The sequence below is a fragment of the Gopherus evgoodei genome, chromosome 2, assembly GCF_007399415.2.
Source record: "Gopherus evgoodei ecotype Sinaloan lineage chromosome 2, rGopEvg1_v1.p, whole genome shotgun sequence".
In the NCBI taxonomy this organism is placed as follows: Eukaryota; Metazoa; Chordata; order Testudines; family Testudinidae; genus Gopherus; species Gopherus evgoodei.
The window spans coordinates 32,457,333-32,475,719 of NC_044323.1; the positions used below are offsets into that span (position 1 = coordinate 32,457,333).

General features: G+C 38.4%; 1 protein-coding gene across 2 annotated transcripts in view; it reads left to right on the forward strand.

Moving 5' to 3' along the window:
• MKX (mohawk homeobox) overlaps positions 1-18,387 on the forward strand; it is a 57,613-nt gene that overhangs the window by 9,599 nt on the left and 29,627 nt on the right. For both annotated transcript variants that reach the window (XM_030549300.1, XM_030549299.1), the window contains 2 exons: positions 5,087-5,240; positions 6,484-6,819. In XM_030549300.1, coding sequence (XP_030405160.1) covers positions 5,087-5,240; positions 6,484-6,819 — 490 coding nt within the window. The remainder of the gene's footprint in view (positions 1-5,086; positions 5,241-6,483; positions 6,820-18,387) is intronic.

The window sequence follows — 18,387 nt, forward strand, 5'->3', positions numbered from 1 at the left end:
TTTTCATTTGCACTATTACCACAGCATTTGATTTATTTTATTTTAAATTTTAGTTTAAATATTCTTGTGAAATAAAAAAGAAAAACGACTGCATATTCTTTCCAAAAGGAAATATGAATGGCTTTATTGTTTAATAAGAAGTTATTTGCCATAGCAAGATTAATATACTGGTCATGTGCTGCTGTGGATTTAATAATATTACCATTTACACAAGCATGTCTGTGACATAATTTATTTGGGGGAAAGGGAACATTTGCCTATTATCCCTCTTCTACATCCTTCGCTCTTCTTAAGTAGAAAAGCACAATAAATTAGAATAATTTTTTCAGAGGTAAAGCCAAAGGGTCAGTATTTCTTGGGTGCCAGTGTAAATACTTTTGACCATTCTGGGGAATTTCTACAAGGCTGAGAAACATATTTATGGTAATTCCACCTCTTTTTTCTTGGTTATACATGAGGCTCTTGTTTTAATACTATGACTATGATTATTATTATTATGCATAATTAGGGAGACAGTAGTATCAATACTTAGTCATTGGTTGAATTCTAATACAAATTTCTTCTCACCGTGTCTTGTAAGCAAATTTTTTTTTTGTTTGCTAAGATTTTTCGTTTACATAGCGTAATATAATTCATGACCATCTTAATAGGTGCTTGAGTGTAGTTAGTTTAGGGTACTTCCTTTTATAATAAATACTAAAAAACAGTGGTAATGATATTTGCAGACAGATTAATAGATTATAAAGTCAGAAGGAACCACTCTGATTATCTCGTTTGACCTCCTGTATAACACAGGCCATAGGATAACAGACTTGTTGGGACACATGACATGCAACATTTGAATGAATACATATGGATATACGATGAATTCCTGCCCCAGTTAAAGTTAGTGTCAAAACTCTCTTTGACTTTAACAGGGCCAGGATTTCACCCACTGTATTTTAGGAACTGTTAGGTGGATAGGCCTAACCTTCATTCAGCATTAGTGAGCATTCTTGTATTTCCATTCAGAATCTGTGTGTATAGTCATCTGAGGGGAAGTCAATAGCTGGGGTGTATTTCTGAAGCAGGATCTGTAATACTATACGTTTGGGAAAAGACTCTTTTATAAATGCTGAGTTAAGATTATTTCTTAACAGTTGTATATTATTATTTAATCCTCTCATACCGGAAGGCTTAAAATATGAATATACAGTTCATGTTAATATGAAAAATGTTTGAAGTTGGCATGGAAAGAATGTATCCACAGTGTTTGCTGTCAGGTTTTCAATAAATGGATAGTGTAAATCACTTTAGTTAAATCTAATTGCTTTCATGCAAGAGTCACACCATTGTTGTATGTGGCAATCTGATAGCACCATGGTGATCTGTGTAGGCTTGGCTTGACAACAATATGTTTCTCATGGGATGCTGAGAAAATGGTCAGTTTTCTTAAGCATCGCACAAACTGTTAAAATATTCAACTGGACCCCAAATCAATCAGTCTCTATTATTGAACATATGAATCTAGAATTATACTAAATTCTGTGGAAGTCAGGTGACCAAAGTTTTATCTGAACAGTCTGGAATCAGTTTAACTGCATTAGAAGGTGGATGGATTCCAGTATATCCCTTCTGGTTTACTATAATGATTGCTGTGTCAATATGATGAATGTAAACAAGCAGCCTTGGAGCAGAACAAAGATTACTTAGTCTTCTCTGCCAGTTCCAGCTACAGTTTTGGTCTCCTAACTCCTAACAGCAAATGACAGGGCTTGTAAAGCAATGAATGTGGCTTTAGAGTGCTGATCCAGAGCTCAGGGTGCTTGCTGTGGAGCCCTGTTTCATGTAAAATAGGATTTAAGTAAAATCAAAGTGACAGGCTTAACAAGTCTCTACTAAGTTCTAGATAGAAAGCTGAACCAAAATTTTACTTGTAATTAAACAGGTAGTGTTTATTTTCCTCATAATCACCCTTAAATGGATTAGTGATCAAAATAATTAGCTAGCTACTTGTATGATGTTTATATACTTTCCCGCAAGAGCTGGATTACAAACTAGGCCAAATCCATCTTTGCGATCCACACTGCAGCTTTCTGATAATAGGCTGCTATCTGGTGTGTTGCCTGATCTGTTGATTAGTTATTGCAGTGGTCCCCAATCTTTTTTGTCTGGTGGGTGCCGGATGACGAGCCACCGAGGACCATGGCCGGTGGATGAGCATCCTCTGAAATACCACCGAGAAGCGGCAACATCAATAGGCATCACCGGTGAAATGCCGCCAACAAGCAGTGTCATCCAGAGGTGTTGCCGCCAAAAATCAACAGCATTTTGGCGGCAGTGCCTCTGGATGCTGCTGCTTCTTGGCAGCATTTTGGTGGATGCTCGTCCACCGGACAGTACGCGGGCACACATAGATGCCCTGGCAGGCGCCAGGGCACCCACGGGCACTGCATTGGGGACCACTGAGTTATTGGTGGTTAGATGTCAGGGTGGTTAAACACTGGAATAAATTGCCTAGGGAAATAAATTGCCTGTCTCTGGAAATATTTAAGAGTAGGTTAGACAAATGACTATCAGGGATGGTCTAGGCAGTATTTGGTTTTGCCATGAGGGCAGGGGACTGGACTCGATGACCTCTTGAGGTCCCTTCCAGTCCTAGAATCTATGAATCTATAATTGACTAGTTATTGATTTAAAATCTCCAATGAACACTCTGAAATTTGGTAGGTTCTTGTCCCAAGATCAGGCACAGTATTACCAGAATTGCTGCTTTGGAAGCCCCCTGGGTCATGGCAGTGACAACAACATTCCCAGTCAGGGAAGACTTTCTGTAACTGTAAAAGTTTTATTATTAAAATAATTAGTCCAATAAGTAAACCAATCCCAACAAGTAAAGTGATGTAATATAGTATTTTCAAGGTGGCTGTCACCATCACAGGAATATACTTGGGGAAAGCTTCTAGATGTTGAGACAGATTTTAGTCTGTCTCTGGCATGCCGATGAAGAACTCCAAAGGCTGTGCCTGAGACCAGATGTTTTATAGCCCTTGATGGTATTCATGCATATGTATACATAGCTCTTCCCTCCTTTACCATATCTTAACTTATTCCCCCTCATAATATTGGGGTGCCCTTATTCTATAGGTGAATATATTAATGAAGCAATGCTTATTAACATATACATCAATTGGATTACTATGGTTATCTGCATCTGAACATCTGATAATGTTCCCTCCTAAAATACTCTAATCTGATACAAACTGCCTTCTTGTGGTCACTTACCTGCAGTTTGAAACACTTGTGACTATTACAAAACAATAAACAAAGTCTTATGCCACCTTGTGATTTAAGGTCATTGTTAGTTTACTTTCTTATGCTAACTTATTGAGTAACTACTCCTATCACACTGTAAGACCTTACGCTAACTGCTTGAGCTCCTGTTATAGGTCTAGGCCTGTAGGTCTCTTGCATTTCTGCTATCCATTCCTTACCCCTTTATCTTATGATTGCTGATACAATTACTACATGGCTACAGGTGATTAAACATGAAATAGCTGGCTTTGCAGGGTAATAGGCCCTGCTATAGTGCTGAAATCAGTGTGAATCACCTATTCTACTGCTCTCTGTGTTAGGACTCTCACAGCACAAAAATAGGGGAGGGCTTTTTAGACAATCGAGAGATCCCTCACATTCTGCTTTTCAAGTAACAATGCTTTGCATCCTTTCTGAAGAGAGCCAATGAAAATACAGTTAACCCTGGCAGAAGTAAGCTGCACTCTAAAGTCCTTCGACATGATCAGTTTCTATTTCCACATTTCTAGAACATAGGCAGCTTGACTCTCTTTACTTACGCTGACATCAATCGAGTTTCTCCAGTTTTACACTCATTTAAGTGAAAGTGAAATCAAAGTCAGCATTTGCCCAAATACTGCAACCGTTACTATTCAAAGTCACTGTAAACACATGGGATCATGTCTGGAATGTTTGCACAACATAGATGACTTGTCAGAGTCTATAGCATGTGTAACATGCTTTTTCATTTCATTAACACACAAGGTACTACACAATATTGCAACCCTCTCTTTTTTAGCCTCACTTCTTGGAGCCAGTGTATATCAAAAGGCACTGCACATGTGTTAAATAATTTTTGTCCATTTTGTCATATCTTACTCTTCGAAAAAAATTGTTTTGGATAATTATCTATAGATCAATGTCTAGGTTTCTGCAGTGACTGTAAGGGTATGTCTAGACTACCTGCCGTATCAGCGGGTAGCGATTGATTTCTCAGGGATCGATGTATCGCGTCTCATCTAGATGCGATATATCGATCCCCAAAAGCGCTCCCGTCGACTCCGGAACTCTACCAGCACGAACGGCGGTAGCGGAGTCAACAGCGGGAGCTGCGGACGTTGATCCCGCGCCATGACGATGAGAGGTAAATCGATCTAAGACACTTCGACTTTAGCTACGCTATTCACGTAGCTGAAGTAGCGTATCTTAGATCGAGCCCCCCCCCCAGTGTAGACCAATACTAAATGTGGTATGTTCCCTACACGCTGCTCCCTTTACCTTCTTCTCATCAGTCATAATGTGCCAGCATAGCAAAGGGCAGAATTTAGTTATTTATATCAACATATTGAAACGGGTTTATATTTTACTCTTTTATTATGCACATACTTTATAGTCTAAGAATAGATGTTACAGTGTCAACTAGTAGATGATCTAACATTAATTAAAAAAATGAATATTATATTCGAGATACTTATTAAAATTTCAGCATACGATCTTTTCACAAAGATGCTGAAATTAATATAAAAGGAAAATTATGGAAGAGTTGAATTAAAACTGATTATTATTAGCAATAAGTGCTTGCTAACTCTTCAGAAAGAGTATTTGCCAACTGAAGGCCTGATTCTGCATTCCTGTCTCGGGCAAAATTCTCCATTCTCATTAATTGAGTTTAACACGCACTTGGGCCTTGATGCATGTGAATACATTTCAGTCATTAAATTTTCACAAAGCATACCTGAAACTTGTAAAACAATTAGCAGATTAGATTTGTAATTTTTTTTTGAGGAAAACCATTGCATTTGTTTTTATGTAGGTATCAAACTGGTTTGCCAATGCAAGACGTCGCCTAAAGAATACAGTCCGGCAACCAGATCTCAGCTGGGCTTTACGAATAAAGTTGTACAACAAATATGTTCAAGGAAATGCTGAAAGACTTAGTGTAAGCAGTGATGATTCGTGTTCTGAAGGTTTGTTGATTTTTTTATGTTAACTTTGTTCCATATTTCTATATGAAACTAGAAAATATCAGACTGTTCAGAAAGGATTCCGATCTTTCACAAAAAGCTTTCAGTGCCATAGGCTTTATTTTTCATGAGCTGTACGCCAAATTCTGTTTGCAGTTATACACATGTAACTCCACTATAGTTAATAGGATTACATAGTTTAACTTGGGGAGAGAATCTAGCCATACATTAGGTTTGTTTGTCCTTGCTGTATGTTATTGTTAGACAAAATAATGCTTAGTTCTTTGTATATTAAATAACAGCCCTACTCCTTTAGGTCCTAGTACAGCAAAACACTTTAAAATGTGCATAGCTTTAAGGACTTGGTTAGTCTAATTGAAATCAAAGGGCCTTAATGTTCCTATGTTTATGTGATATATGCCGGTAGGGCCAAATCATGGTCACTTTATTAACAAAAGTTGTCTGATTAACTTCAGTTGAACTTCTCACATAGTAAGGTGAGCAGGATTTGGTTTGTAGTGCGATCATAGCAGTCTTTGGAAAATTCCTTCACATTTCCTCTCCTCAGCAAAATGAAAGTTCAGTGCTGTGAAAAAGTTTTATATGGCACTCTACTTATGTTTCCTGAATGTTGATAGTAATCATACATTTCAATAATTTTGACACATGATATATGTATTTATCCACTGTAGTCATATTACAAATGAGCCAATGCCACAAAACATTTATGGAAATATTTGTTTGCCTTTAAATGAATTTGTTTCATCTGCACATGTGTTTCTTTTGTGTCCCCTTTCCATAAAAGTTTAGTTGCAGGAATATTGTTTAAAGAGCAAATTTTAAGCAAATATTTCAGAGTGTTCATGGGAAATGAATTTCAAATTCATAATTCTTAGCAAACACAATGTTAAGAATTAAGCTAGTCAAATCAGGGTATTGAACGATACCATGCGATTTAGTTGACTGTTCAGATTTCAAATATCAAATGCATGGAGTGCATTGTTCATCTAAAAGTTACGTACCAAACATTATTTATAAAATTGTTTAGAAAATAATTTAGAATAGCTAAAACATTTGAGAAGATCATGATCTGCTCATGGACAATTTGTGAACAGAAAAAAGTGAAATTAATTGAGAAATAGTTATGTTATTTGCCTAGCTTTAATCACGTTATATGTATTTAAAGATGTACAGATAAGGATGATCTATAATATTATATAAACCATTACATATCTTTCTTCTTCAGATGGGGAAAATCCTCCAAGAAACCATATCAATGAAGGGGGATATAACAAACCAGTTCACCACACTGTGATTAAAACTGAAAATTCGGTGATAAAAACAGGAGTGAGACCAGAGACAAGTGCCAATGAGGATTATGTGTCACCTCCCAAATACAAAAGCAGCTTATTGAATCGTTACCTAAATGACTCACTGAGACATGTCATGGCTACTAATGCAGCCATGATGGAAAAAACGAGACAAAGGAATCATTCTGGTTCATTTAGTTCCAACGAATTTGAGGAGGAATTGGTGTCCCCATCATCATCAGAGACTGAAGGCAATTTTGTCTACCGGACAGGTAAGGAATTCTTCATGTATCATTTTGAAACAGTTGGCTCTGTTTGTTAATGTCACCTGAAAATGAATATAGGTGTCCATTCTGCCCTTCATATGAATGGATAACTCCCATTAGTGATACACGTGCAATCACGTAGTTATAAGCTATTATTGTCATCATCAGAACATCCCAGAACATCCTCCCTTGATACATCGCAGAACATCATTCCATAAGCAAGGCACGAAAAGTAATTCTTCCACTCTACTCTGCACTGATAAGGCCTCAGTCTGGTTCTGGGTGCCACATTTCAGGAAGGAGGTGGACAAATTGGAGAAAGTCCAGAGGAGAGCAACAAAAATGATTAAAGGTCTAGAAAACATGACCTATGAGGAAAGATTGAAAAAAAAATGGATTTGTTTAAATCTGGAGAAGAGAAGACTGAATTGGGGGCAGGCATGATAACAGTTTTCAAGTACATAAAAGGTTGTTACAAGAAGCAGAATGAAAAATTATTCACCTTAACTGAGGACAGGACAAGAAGCAATGAGCTTAATCTGCAGCAAGGGAGGATTAGGTTGGACATTAGGAAAAACTTTCTGTCAGGATGGTTAAGCGCTGGAAGAAATTGCCTAGGGAGGTTGTGGAATCTCCATCATAGGTGGTTTGTAAAAACAGGTTAGACAAACCACTGTCAGGAATGGTCTAGCTATTACTTAGTCCTGTCCTGAGTGCAGGGGAATGGACTAGATGACCTATTGAAGTTCTTTCCAGTCCTACACTTCTGTGATGATTGTCCACGAAATTAAGCTACCCTGGTATAAATACTATATTTTACAGTAGATATCAGGGAAACATTTTTAAAATGGATATTACAGAGCTGTTGCCCCAGAGGCTGAGGTAGACATCTGTTGGGGCTGAAGATGGGGGAGGATGGCAAAGAACTCTTGAGACACTCCTTAATCTTTCCCCCCTCAGGGTAGGCATAAAAAGATACATGTAGCCAACATTTTCAGAAGTGAGTGCCCCAGTTTGTGGGAGGCCAGAAGGAAAGTGCTGAGGTGTTTAGGGTGCTCAGCCATCCTCTCTCTCTCTTTCTCTCTCTCCATTAGGAGTCGCATGAACATTACTACAGTGCTAGGGTACAAGTACCACCCTGGCCTCATCAGGATCTAAATACACCTAGGCATCCTGGGAGGGGGGAGCAGATGGAGTAGGGAAACATTGTGAGTTACCTGCTCCCCAAGCAGCATGTGGATACCTTCCTTCTTGTTTGTACATCACGCTCAACCATACACAGGATGAGTCAGCCCCAGTGTGCAGCTGGTTATATGACCTCTTGGGGCTTATAATCGTTAATTGCCCCCTACTGCTGCATACATTGGCAAGTGGCTTGGCCCTGTTGTTGCTGCACTACCTAGGCACCACACACTGAGCTCATGCAGTTTTAGGCTTAGCTCTCGGTTTCTTGGTTTAATCTTTTTAACATTTAATTTATTCTTTTAATATTAACACAAAAATGTGTTTGTGTCACCCAATTGGCTGTCTGTCAGGGAATCACCAAACCTGCCTTGACTCACACCTCTTTAATGGGTGTACATCAGGGCAAGATTTGGACCATCTCTAGACTCTGCCACCCCTCACAGATGGAGGAGAAAAGCTCTGCTTTGGAGCTTACTCCAGTTTTTTTTTGGGATGAGGGAAGAGGGCAGTGGCTCCCACCCTCCCCCGTACCTGAAAAAAGTAGAATTTTGAACCTCAAACTTTTGATCCCACCAGCACCAGCATAGGGCCTTCCCACTGGCTTAGGGTCTCCCCTGATAAAGCTGCCCTACCAGGAACTCGGTACACAGCTTTTTCCCCTTTCAGCAGTGGTCATTTTTCTATGGCTTGGAGGGGCTCTGTGGGAAAGTTCATACGGCTCTAGGCTGTGGATGCCCATCTGGGCTGATTGGGATGGAAAGACACAGGTACCTCTTGATTTGTCTGTAGCTCTTTACCTCTAATCCCTTGCCCATTTCTCAGGATCTCTGTCCCTGTGAAGAGATCTCCACTGAATATGAGGGGAAGAATACAGTGCTAAGGAGGCAGCAGTCACCCCTTTCAGGCAGATCTTAGGGGGATGATGAGTTTAGAGTGTGTGGTAATAGCAAATCTTATGTAGAGCAGGAATGGTGAACACATTCAAAAATTAAATTGCTTGATTATTTAACATTATTTTTCAACATACCAAAGAGCATTTGGTTCACATTATGGACTAATCGCCTGCCAAATTTTGTTTTTAAATCAGAAGTTATTGAAAAACAGATACAGCAGCATAGACATGTAAACTTTGGATTTTTTATACTTTTATATTGTAACTTTAAAATGGTCACAATGATTTTTTTAAATGTAATAAATTTGCTACTGGGCTAAGTTTTGCTTGCCAAGTTTCAGCCAAGAGTGAAAAACAGGGTCTTTGACGGAAAGGCTGAGACAGCCGTACTATAACTGTAGCAGTGTTAACAGGCTGGGCTGTAATCTACGAATAGCAGCATATTTCCCTATAAGGTTAATAACCATGGCATATATGGAATTCATTGTAAGATCTTTTTAAATATCTTTATTAACTTTTTGAATGTTACAGTCTTTGATGAGAACTAAACAACTTTTAGGATATACTTTATTCTACCTACACTTATAAAACAGACAAGCAGAAGTTTGTGGAAAGAAAATTGCCAGGTGTGTGCTAAGTCATGCAATCTCTTTCCCATGTGTACAGAGCCACTCATAAAATAGTAGATGCAGGTAGGCTGTTTTTAAACTATACATTTATAATTCCATTAAAGGGGTTCTGGTGATGTTATGAAATGCAAGAACAGAGCTTGTTATAAGAAAAAAATAATGTGTGTGTTTTCAAGTTATTTCAAGTCCATTTATGAGAACTATTTTAGAAATATTTGAAATTACCAAAATGATTGCTAGACAGTTTGAGTTAAAATAAGAAAGTTTTAGTGTTTCAGAATTTCCTCCCTCCATTGTTCCCAGAATAATCATGTAGCAGACATGTATGTATGTTCTCAATAATAGCTACAATCCATTCTTGTGATAACAGATTAGCCAATTATTATTTTCTGGTGTCAGTCATAAGTCTCTGATTGCAGAAAGTGAGAGAATTACTTTTTAAAAAGTGACACTTACTATACATTTATTAAACCATGTCATTTGTGTCAATAAAATAAATAATTCTTTGGAGACAAGAATTGAATTTCAAACTGTTTGGCATTTTAGTTTATGACAACAATTTATTTGGCATTTAAATAAACTGTGAATGAAAATTGCTTCACATTTTAGTTTTGAAAAAATATTAGCAAAGTTGATATATTTATAATGGTAGAAGACATGCCAGAAGAAAATGTTTTGAAGCAAACTATTTGTTGTGCATTTTCTTAAGAGCAATTTCTTGTAGCTAATCATGAATTTAGAGTTTACTAACTGCAGCTGGTCCATGTTACAAGTCACATTCTGATTTCAGTTATATCAGTATATCTGGGATAACTTCATTAATATACTCTGGTGTAACGGAGATCAGAATGTGGCCCTGTGTATCTTAATGTTTCTCACCAAATTAATCGGATATGAGTTCAGCGTCCAATGACAAAAACAAGAAATTACAATTTAAAATTTATACGGAAAATGGGTTGTACCATTTCCCATTCCAATCATTAATATGCTTATAAAGACTGGACCATATGCTGCCTTAGATCCATGTATGGCATTGGGGAATCCTACCTTGAGATCAAGACGAGAGTGTAACGTATTGTTAAGAGAATGTCTTTGTGTTATACCTCTACATAATTATTGTGAAGTCATGAGAACCAAATGTTAGCATTTTAATACCCACTATAGTCTTCAAAAGAAAACAGAAAGCTGCATAGCTTAAATCTTTTATACGTCCTGTATTTGGTTTGTACTTCCCTCAGCCATTTCACTCCATTCTCACATATCATTGACATTGTTAAATAGGAGAACAGACTGAAATGATATGTACCATTGTCAGCCCGTGAAATGATAGAATAGTGAAAAAAAGAAAAAATATTTACATTTATACATATTCCTTATGTAAGAGCTTCTGCTTAACGGATGCATATATCATCTGCTGTTATATATGTGGTCAATTAAGACAGAAAGTTATCTGTCCAGAGTAGGTCTTAGTGCAGATCTACTATATATAGAATTGATCAGCCTCCTGGCTTTAGTTTGATGTATCTCAAGTTTTCCAGTATGATTTTGTTTAATCTTTAGTTAAAAAAAAATTTATATTAGGTAACCAATTGTTGCTGGTCCCTTTGGATAGGTTCCACTGTATATTGTTCTGATGCACTCACTGAATATATGAAGAACTGAGAACCTCATTTATTTATTCTTATTTATTATCATTTATATTGTGGAGGTACCTCGAGGCCAGGTTTCCATTGTGTTAAGCATTGTACAATAATATAACAAAAAGATCTAACAATATTAGTGAGAACTGGATGTGTGTCAAAAACCTAAGTTAATCTTTGGCCAATGGTTTATTAAAATTTTAACATTGTAATTATCTTGATATGTTCTTCAAATGCTCTATCTATTGGTCACCTATTGATACAGAATCTTCTGCACTATTACAGTTAAAGAAAATTAAAAAGACACCCAACTTCCTGGAATGTCACTGTTTTGTGAACTAGGGCTGATAAACAAAGCAAAATTTAAAATTGAAAATAAAAAGGCTCAAATGCCAGGTTGGAGAGTTTGCAAACTTCTTGAGACGGATGGATTGTCATTAATTTTACTTTATGTGTTACCTGGCACTGTAGGAGAGCCAGAACAAATACAAATAATGAGGAAATTAAGACTTGCAGACCTGGAAAGGAAGGTAGCTTTAAAAAAAACTTCAGAGACTGGTTGATTTTGAAGATGTTTGATCTTTATTTTTAGACGTTTGTACTCAGGAGCATGTTTGGTTTCTCATGTTTTCATTACTGTTGCTTTTTTCTCTCCTTTTTTCCCGCTCTCACTTTTCTCTTTTCCGTCTTCTGATTCCTGGGAAGTTTGTGACTGACACAGCCTGATCCTGTGCACTTTGTAAGCACCCTCAACTCCCACTGATTTGCACTGGGAGCTGAAAGTGCTTAGTACTACAATCTTGTGGGAGGCATTCAGCATATTATAAGATCCGACCCATGATCACAGATGTCATTTATGCCTCTGTGTGTGTATGTGTGTATACCTTACAATATGGTTCTGTGATTCTGTGTTGTCCTTGCCAACTTTTCCTCTCAATTTAATATTTTCAGAAATGAACATGTACTTTTAAAATGGGCTATACAATCTAAAGCATAACCTGAATACAATGTAACCTGTCTTGAGGGGCCAGCAAAAAATTCTAGTATTAATGATTTCTGCAAGTGTGAACAAAATTATACAGGAATCCTTGGGGATACTTTAAAATAAATGGTCACTTAAAACCAACTGCAGGAGGTGCTAGCTACAGACCCAAGTGTAGTCAAGAACCAAAATTGGGAAGTGGAATATCAAATATAGTATTTAATGCACAAAATGATAGAACTGAAATTTGAGGGTTACACAGTTAAAATAACTTTGCTGATGGAACTTTACCTTTTGCATTATCATATTGGGCAATATTGCATTACTATAGATTTTCTTTGGGAAGAGATTGCATTTAATTTTTTTAATGTTCTTTTTAGAGAAAAGAGAAACAAGAAATTACTTGTGTTAAAATGGCCAGTTTGTTTATTTTGTAAACAAACTGAGAATTTTAAAACTCAAGTTGGCTTTTTAGTACTTTAGCTGTTTGCACACTTTTTGAATTTCTTTCAGTTTTGACAATGAAAATCAATTAAGTCAATTTCACAGTTGTTTCTAGTCAGTTTCTCTTCTTGCTTTGGTTGATGGCAAGGTGAAATTCCCATGCGCACTTTAATAAAAGCAGGATCAAGCCAGTTATTTGGTTGCAGACAGTTTTGTTGCAGGGTAGCAGCACATTGTTTTTCATGATTTGTGCTGGCTTTTTAATTATAGCAGAGAAGGATATATTTTTAAATTAAAACTTTGAATTTGAAAATATTAAAATGTAACGAAAAATCCAGAGAGATCTAAAAATCATGGGTTAAGCAATGATTGTGTGGCCACAGCTTTCTCCTGCCGTCAATGTTACAACAGTGTGTTTAATTGAGACCATTACAGATTCCCTCATACAAATGTTCTTACCATTAGGTTGAAAGCAACAGTGCCTGTGCCTGCCCAGGACCTGTGTCTGGCCAGGTGGGAAAAATATACAGTGCTGTCACCATGGGACAGCACTGTTGGCAGGTGCCTCTGAAATGGTAGACAATGCCAAGAGAGTATGCCCAAAAGTGATTGGCAGTTGCTTGAACCTTTTTATGTTTATATCCTCCCTCAAATTTAGTAAATGCTCCAGTCCTCAGTGAGGACTATGCCCCTGCCACGTTTCAGACTTCATCCATCTAGGCTTATTGAAAACATGTGGTTAATGTGTGACCTAAGGGGAAAGAATATCTTTTTTCCCATTCTCTCATTGCCCAAAATGACTGAAGAGATTTTGCAGAAAAGAAAGAGAAAGAAAGAAAAGAATGAGAATTGCCTTTAAAAAGAGGCCAGCCCAAAATATGACTGTTTCAGGAAGTAATGAGTGTGTGAAAACAGATGGCTAGATTGGTCATAAATTGTTTTGCAGCTTCAGCAATGGAGAGCGTGACCAATAATAATTAGTATAATAAGGAAATTGGTAAGACAGTTAACATTAAAGAAGAAATATTCAATGAGCATGTAGAAACTGACAAGGAAACTGCGGTTTTGTCCATATGACAAAATTGTACGGATTTAACTAAAGTGCTTTAGAAACTGATTTAGTTAAATGAGTTTAACACCTGTATGTGGGCACTCTTGTTGCAATTTAGGCTATTGGTTAAGCTTAGGTCAATAAATTATTAATTTAAAGGGGGCTTTCAAAGGCACAAAGGAAATGTACATGTCCAATTCCCATTGAAAGTGTATGGAGTTTGGTGCTTAACTCCCCTTTGTGCCTTTGAAAATCTACTTCAGAAGCTAAATCGATATAAACCAGAGTGAGAAGGTCCACACAGATGATTGCACCAATTAAATAAATCAATTCTGAAACAGATTTAGTTAAGTCAGTACAATTTTCTCATGTGGAGAAGGCCTTATATCCAGTCCTGCAAACTCTTACACATGTCAGCGATTCCTGCTGAAGAGAGTGAAATTACTTGCTTAAGTAAGACCTGCTCACAGCCTTTACAGGGTGGGGTAGGTTGCACACCAAAATGCACTCCTTGCAATCTTGAATGTGGGGGCTTTGTCTTGCCAATGGGAAGGAAAGGAGTTGTGGCATCTTTAAGAGCCCCCCCCCTTGGGTTAAAAAGGGAGGGAAGGAGGAACATCACCTGAGCCAGGAGCTGACTGGAGGGGCTCAGGTGGGATACTGGACCATGCACACCTGGGGGAGGGAGAATACTTATATTTCATTCCCTCCACACAGAGCCCTCTGTCATGGTGGAGCAGCAGCACCCTGGGCTCAGAGTAGGCTCAGGTGTTTTGGTCTCCTGTTAGGTATTGGACTACCTGGGAAGGAATTTTTCCCTCATTGCTGGGGTGGGGTGGGGTGGTGTTGGCTGGGCTGGGGTGGTGTTTTCTGTCTATGTCAAAGCAGCTCATGGATGTGCTCGGGTAGGGTCAGGAGTTTGGTTCAAATTGTCACAACTTGGAATGTGTCCAGGGCACATACTCATTCTATTGGGCATCTGGTTCCCCGATAAACTGGAATTGGAAGTAGATTCAGGGGAAGGCATCGCCTAAAGAAGCTGGGGAAAGAAGATACGGCTCCTAATGTCTGGTACAGCAGGGAGACAACCTGCTTTCCTCAACCTCTTAGCACTCATACAGGATGAGGGCAATGGGGTCCCAGCAATGGGTTGGGGCCAGGTTGGGAAGGGGGAGGACTGACAACAGTCCTCCCCAAACAGGTGGAAATGATTAAGAAGAGAATGATGACTTGTACCATATGAGTTATTGCTGGGTAGTCCCCAGATGAGTTAACAAAGTTGTAGCCTAATTAAACTAAATCTCTTGAATCCTGTCTGTCTTCCTGTATGTACAGAACAATAAAAGCAGGGACTCCTAATATAGCAGACAAAGGGAAAAATTCTTGGGCCCACAGAAAGTCAACAGAAGCTCTGAGCATAAGTAACCTGCCATTGTTCTGCAGCTTGGGGAGGAATGGTGCAGAGGCTGCACAGAACAGAGATCTGGAGCAATCTCCCCATTGGATCTATGGAAGGGGCTGGGGATAAAGCTGGGACATGGCACCTTTGCAGATCCACTGTGTATTTATGGGGGAGGTTTGGGGCAGGCATGTGCAGTGGCCGCAGAGCCATTCCACTGATGCTTTACCATCTAGGAGAGGGAGGAGAGGAGAATTTGTTTTCTCTGACTCCTGGGAAGCCCTAATGCAAAGCCCTTTTACTAGATATTTGTGCAGGAGGGAGGAGTTGGGCCAAAGAAAGTGAAAAATATGACATGAGACAAAGAAAATTCAAGTGAAACGTGACTGGAAGAACAAAACAAATTTCCACAGATAAAAACATGTGACTCCGCTCCTTGGGGACTGGCTTTGAAATCACACGCTTCACTCTGTCATTGACAAGAGAGATTCTGCTTTCTAGTACAAAGCTGTAGCTGGAGACAGACTGAACTGCTGCTTTGCTGAGCTTGAACTGGCAACTTTCTTGTTATGCCTGACATTGAAAAGTTCCTGTTTTGCATACTGGATTTTCAGTGGCTCATCACTCATGGAAGCTTCCACTCATATAGTAACATCTGCATGTACAGGGAATAAAATTGTCATAGGCAAAACACCTTTTTGCTTGGTGAATTTTACACCTGAAAATTCCACTCTTCTTGTGTGCACATATGTTAATGCACCAAAATGTATATGCAGGTGTGCAAATGCCAGGAGCGGCGTCAGGGTTTTTGGCGCTCTAGGCAGGGGTCCTTCCGCGCTCCCGGTCAGTGGCAATTCAGCGGCGGGGGGGTCCTTCAGCACTCCCGGTCTTTGGGGCATTTCAGCGGCAGGTTCCGGAGCGAGTGAAGGGACTCGCTGCAGAATTGCTGCCGAAGACCCAGAGTGCGGAAGGACCCCCTGCAGCCGAATTGCCGCCGAGGGCCGCAAAATGCCGCCCCCCCCAAATCCTGGTGCCCAAGGCGACCACCTAAATGGAAGCGCCGGCCCTGACAAATGCACCCAAATGAACATGCACAATACGGAGAACTGTCATTTGAACATCCATTCCAGGATGGGCATGTTAGCAGGAGTGGAGTGAAAGAGGGATGTATTTTTAGCATTCCTTCCAGTAAACTTAAAGGAACGGGGAGCCTATAAAAATTCATTTCATTCTGGAAAAAAGTCTGAATTGAAACTTCATACCTGGGATGGTGTTTCTGTGTGTTCCATTCTGTTTCCACTGTTTGATAGAAATAAAACAACTCCTGGTGACATGCTGGTAAATTCTACTTGTACCACGATCTATTGGATTGGCCTGTGTCCTTCTACAATATTAGAGAGGTGCTGTTGATGCTGCTGTATGTAAGGTTGTATTGGTGTTTCCATTAAAATCCTTTTTAATCCAAGACTTTATAACCCAGCTGTTAAAATTCAGTATGGACTGAAACTTGGCATAGATGGGAGTTTATTCTCCTATCTGGGTATAGTGGATTTAAGCAGGTACATCCCAATAATACCAGTCTGAGTTATACATGTAAATCCCTGATGTGTTGATGGGATGATAAAACTCAAGGCATCTTACCAGGAGTAGAGATGTGTGAATACATTTTATTTCCTTTGTGAAATTGGAGAAAAACTGTTTTTTCAATGGTTTGGGGAAAACCAAAATGTTTTTTCTTTAATTCTTCTGGGTTCTTTCTGTCTGTCTCTCTCTCACATACACATACTTCTTTCAGAGAAAAAGAAAAACTGTTATTTTGCTATGAAAATATTTTAACTTGGTTGACAAATGTGTGAACTGCCTTAGTTTGTTGCCCCAAGATATCATTTGATCACTTCTCATGGTGAAAACTTGTGTTCACTGGTCAAAATGGTGAAATTTCTTTATTGATTAGCTATACATATTCATGAGAAATTAATAGTTGATAGTTTCATATAGCCAATTTTTTAACTGATTTTTTAAAATTAAAGTTTGAACGGTAGGGCAGAAATTAATTATAATTAAAAAATCTCTTCAGTACAGCACTGCAAAATCAGTTTTAGTCACTATATTTTTTTCCATTTTGGTCTGAAATGTCATGTATTGGACACTGCCAGAGTAGATGGACCAATACCCTTATATAATATAGCAAATCCTATTGCCCTTTGTAGGTTTGTGGCTTTTGAAAGCCACGCCATAATTTTAAAAACTGCTTTATGTGTTTAACAGAAATTTTGAGGTCTCTTGTCCATGATGGGAACATCTGAAACATAATGATGGAAGTAGGTTATTGAGACCAGACTTCTGCCCTTACATACATGTACAAATGGACTTTTACAGGAGAGAGTTGACACTAATGGCAAGTGGCGATAGATTGAGGAAGCAGAGCTTTGATCTGTGCATGCACTAGATTTAGACTGTGAATTGATTTATATTCTTTCACTCCAAAATGTCATTAGCTTCACCCTCATAATGGCGGGAAACTTGTCAGATCAACTTATCTTGTGATATTTCTGCCATCTTGAGGGGGGAAACTCATGAGAACCAGTTCTAGTGAGATTTCTACATTTTGGACCAAAAACCATAACTGAAACAAGGAGCCAGTGTTGGACTCAAGTCTATCCAGCCCATTCCTCTACAAAATTCAAAAGGGGTGGGATTTAAGGTTCCAGTTTTGGCTTCTCTCTGTTACAAAGATATAGGCCTTCAAGAAAGACTAGATTTCTAAACTTCCATGAATAATAAATGCTAGATATTATTTGATGCCTTTTGAGGTTTTTTTAAGAAGCAGTTGCAGAAATAACCATACATTTTACATAATGTGACGGTGTCTGAAATATACACTCAGTTCACAACAAGGTATATGTGAGTGAGTTTTATGAGAGACAAAAAGCAAACCAAACAAACAAAATAACCCAGAGAGACAAAAGTTTTTAAAGCAAGAGACTAAATTGGAAAAGGAAGTTGTATTGCAAAAAACCTGGAAAAGTAAGAATAACTTAAATCAAAAAGAGAATGAAATGAAAAGCTTGAGGGTTAGAACAGCTGAAAAGGGACACAAAAATAAATGGTTAAAGCAAAATTCGAATGAGTCAGGAAATGTGTTCTTCCTCTTAATTCTACACAAGCCTTGAATCTTAATATGAAAGACTTTCGGTGTCTAGGTCTTTCACCCGTGGCTAGTGGCTAAGGTTATGATGACCAAATCTTTTGGTATTGCACTGACTTTTCAGGTTAGAATGAACTGCTTTGCCAAGATGCTCAGTTATGACATTAAAATGTACCATTATTTCAAAAGCCAGTTTTCAATCCC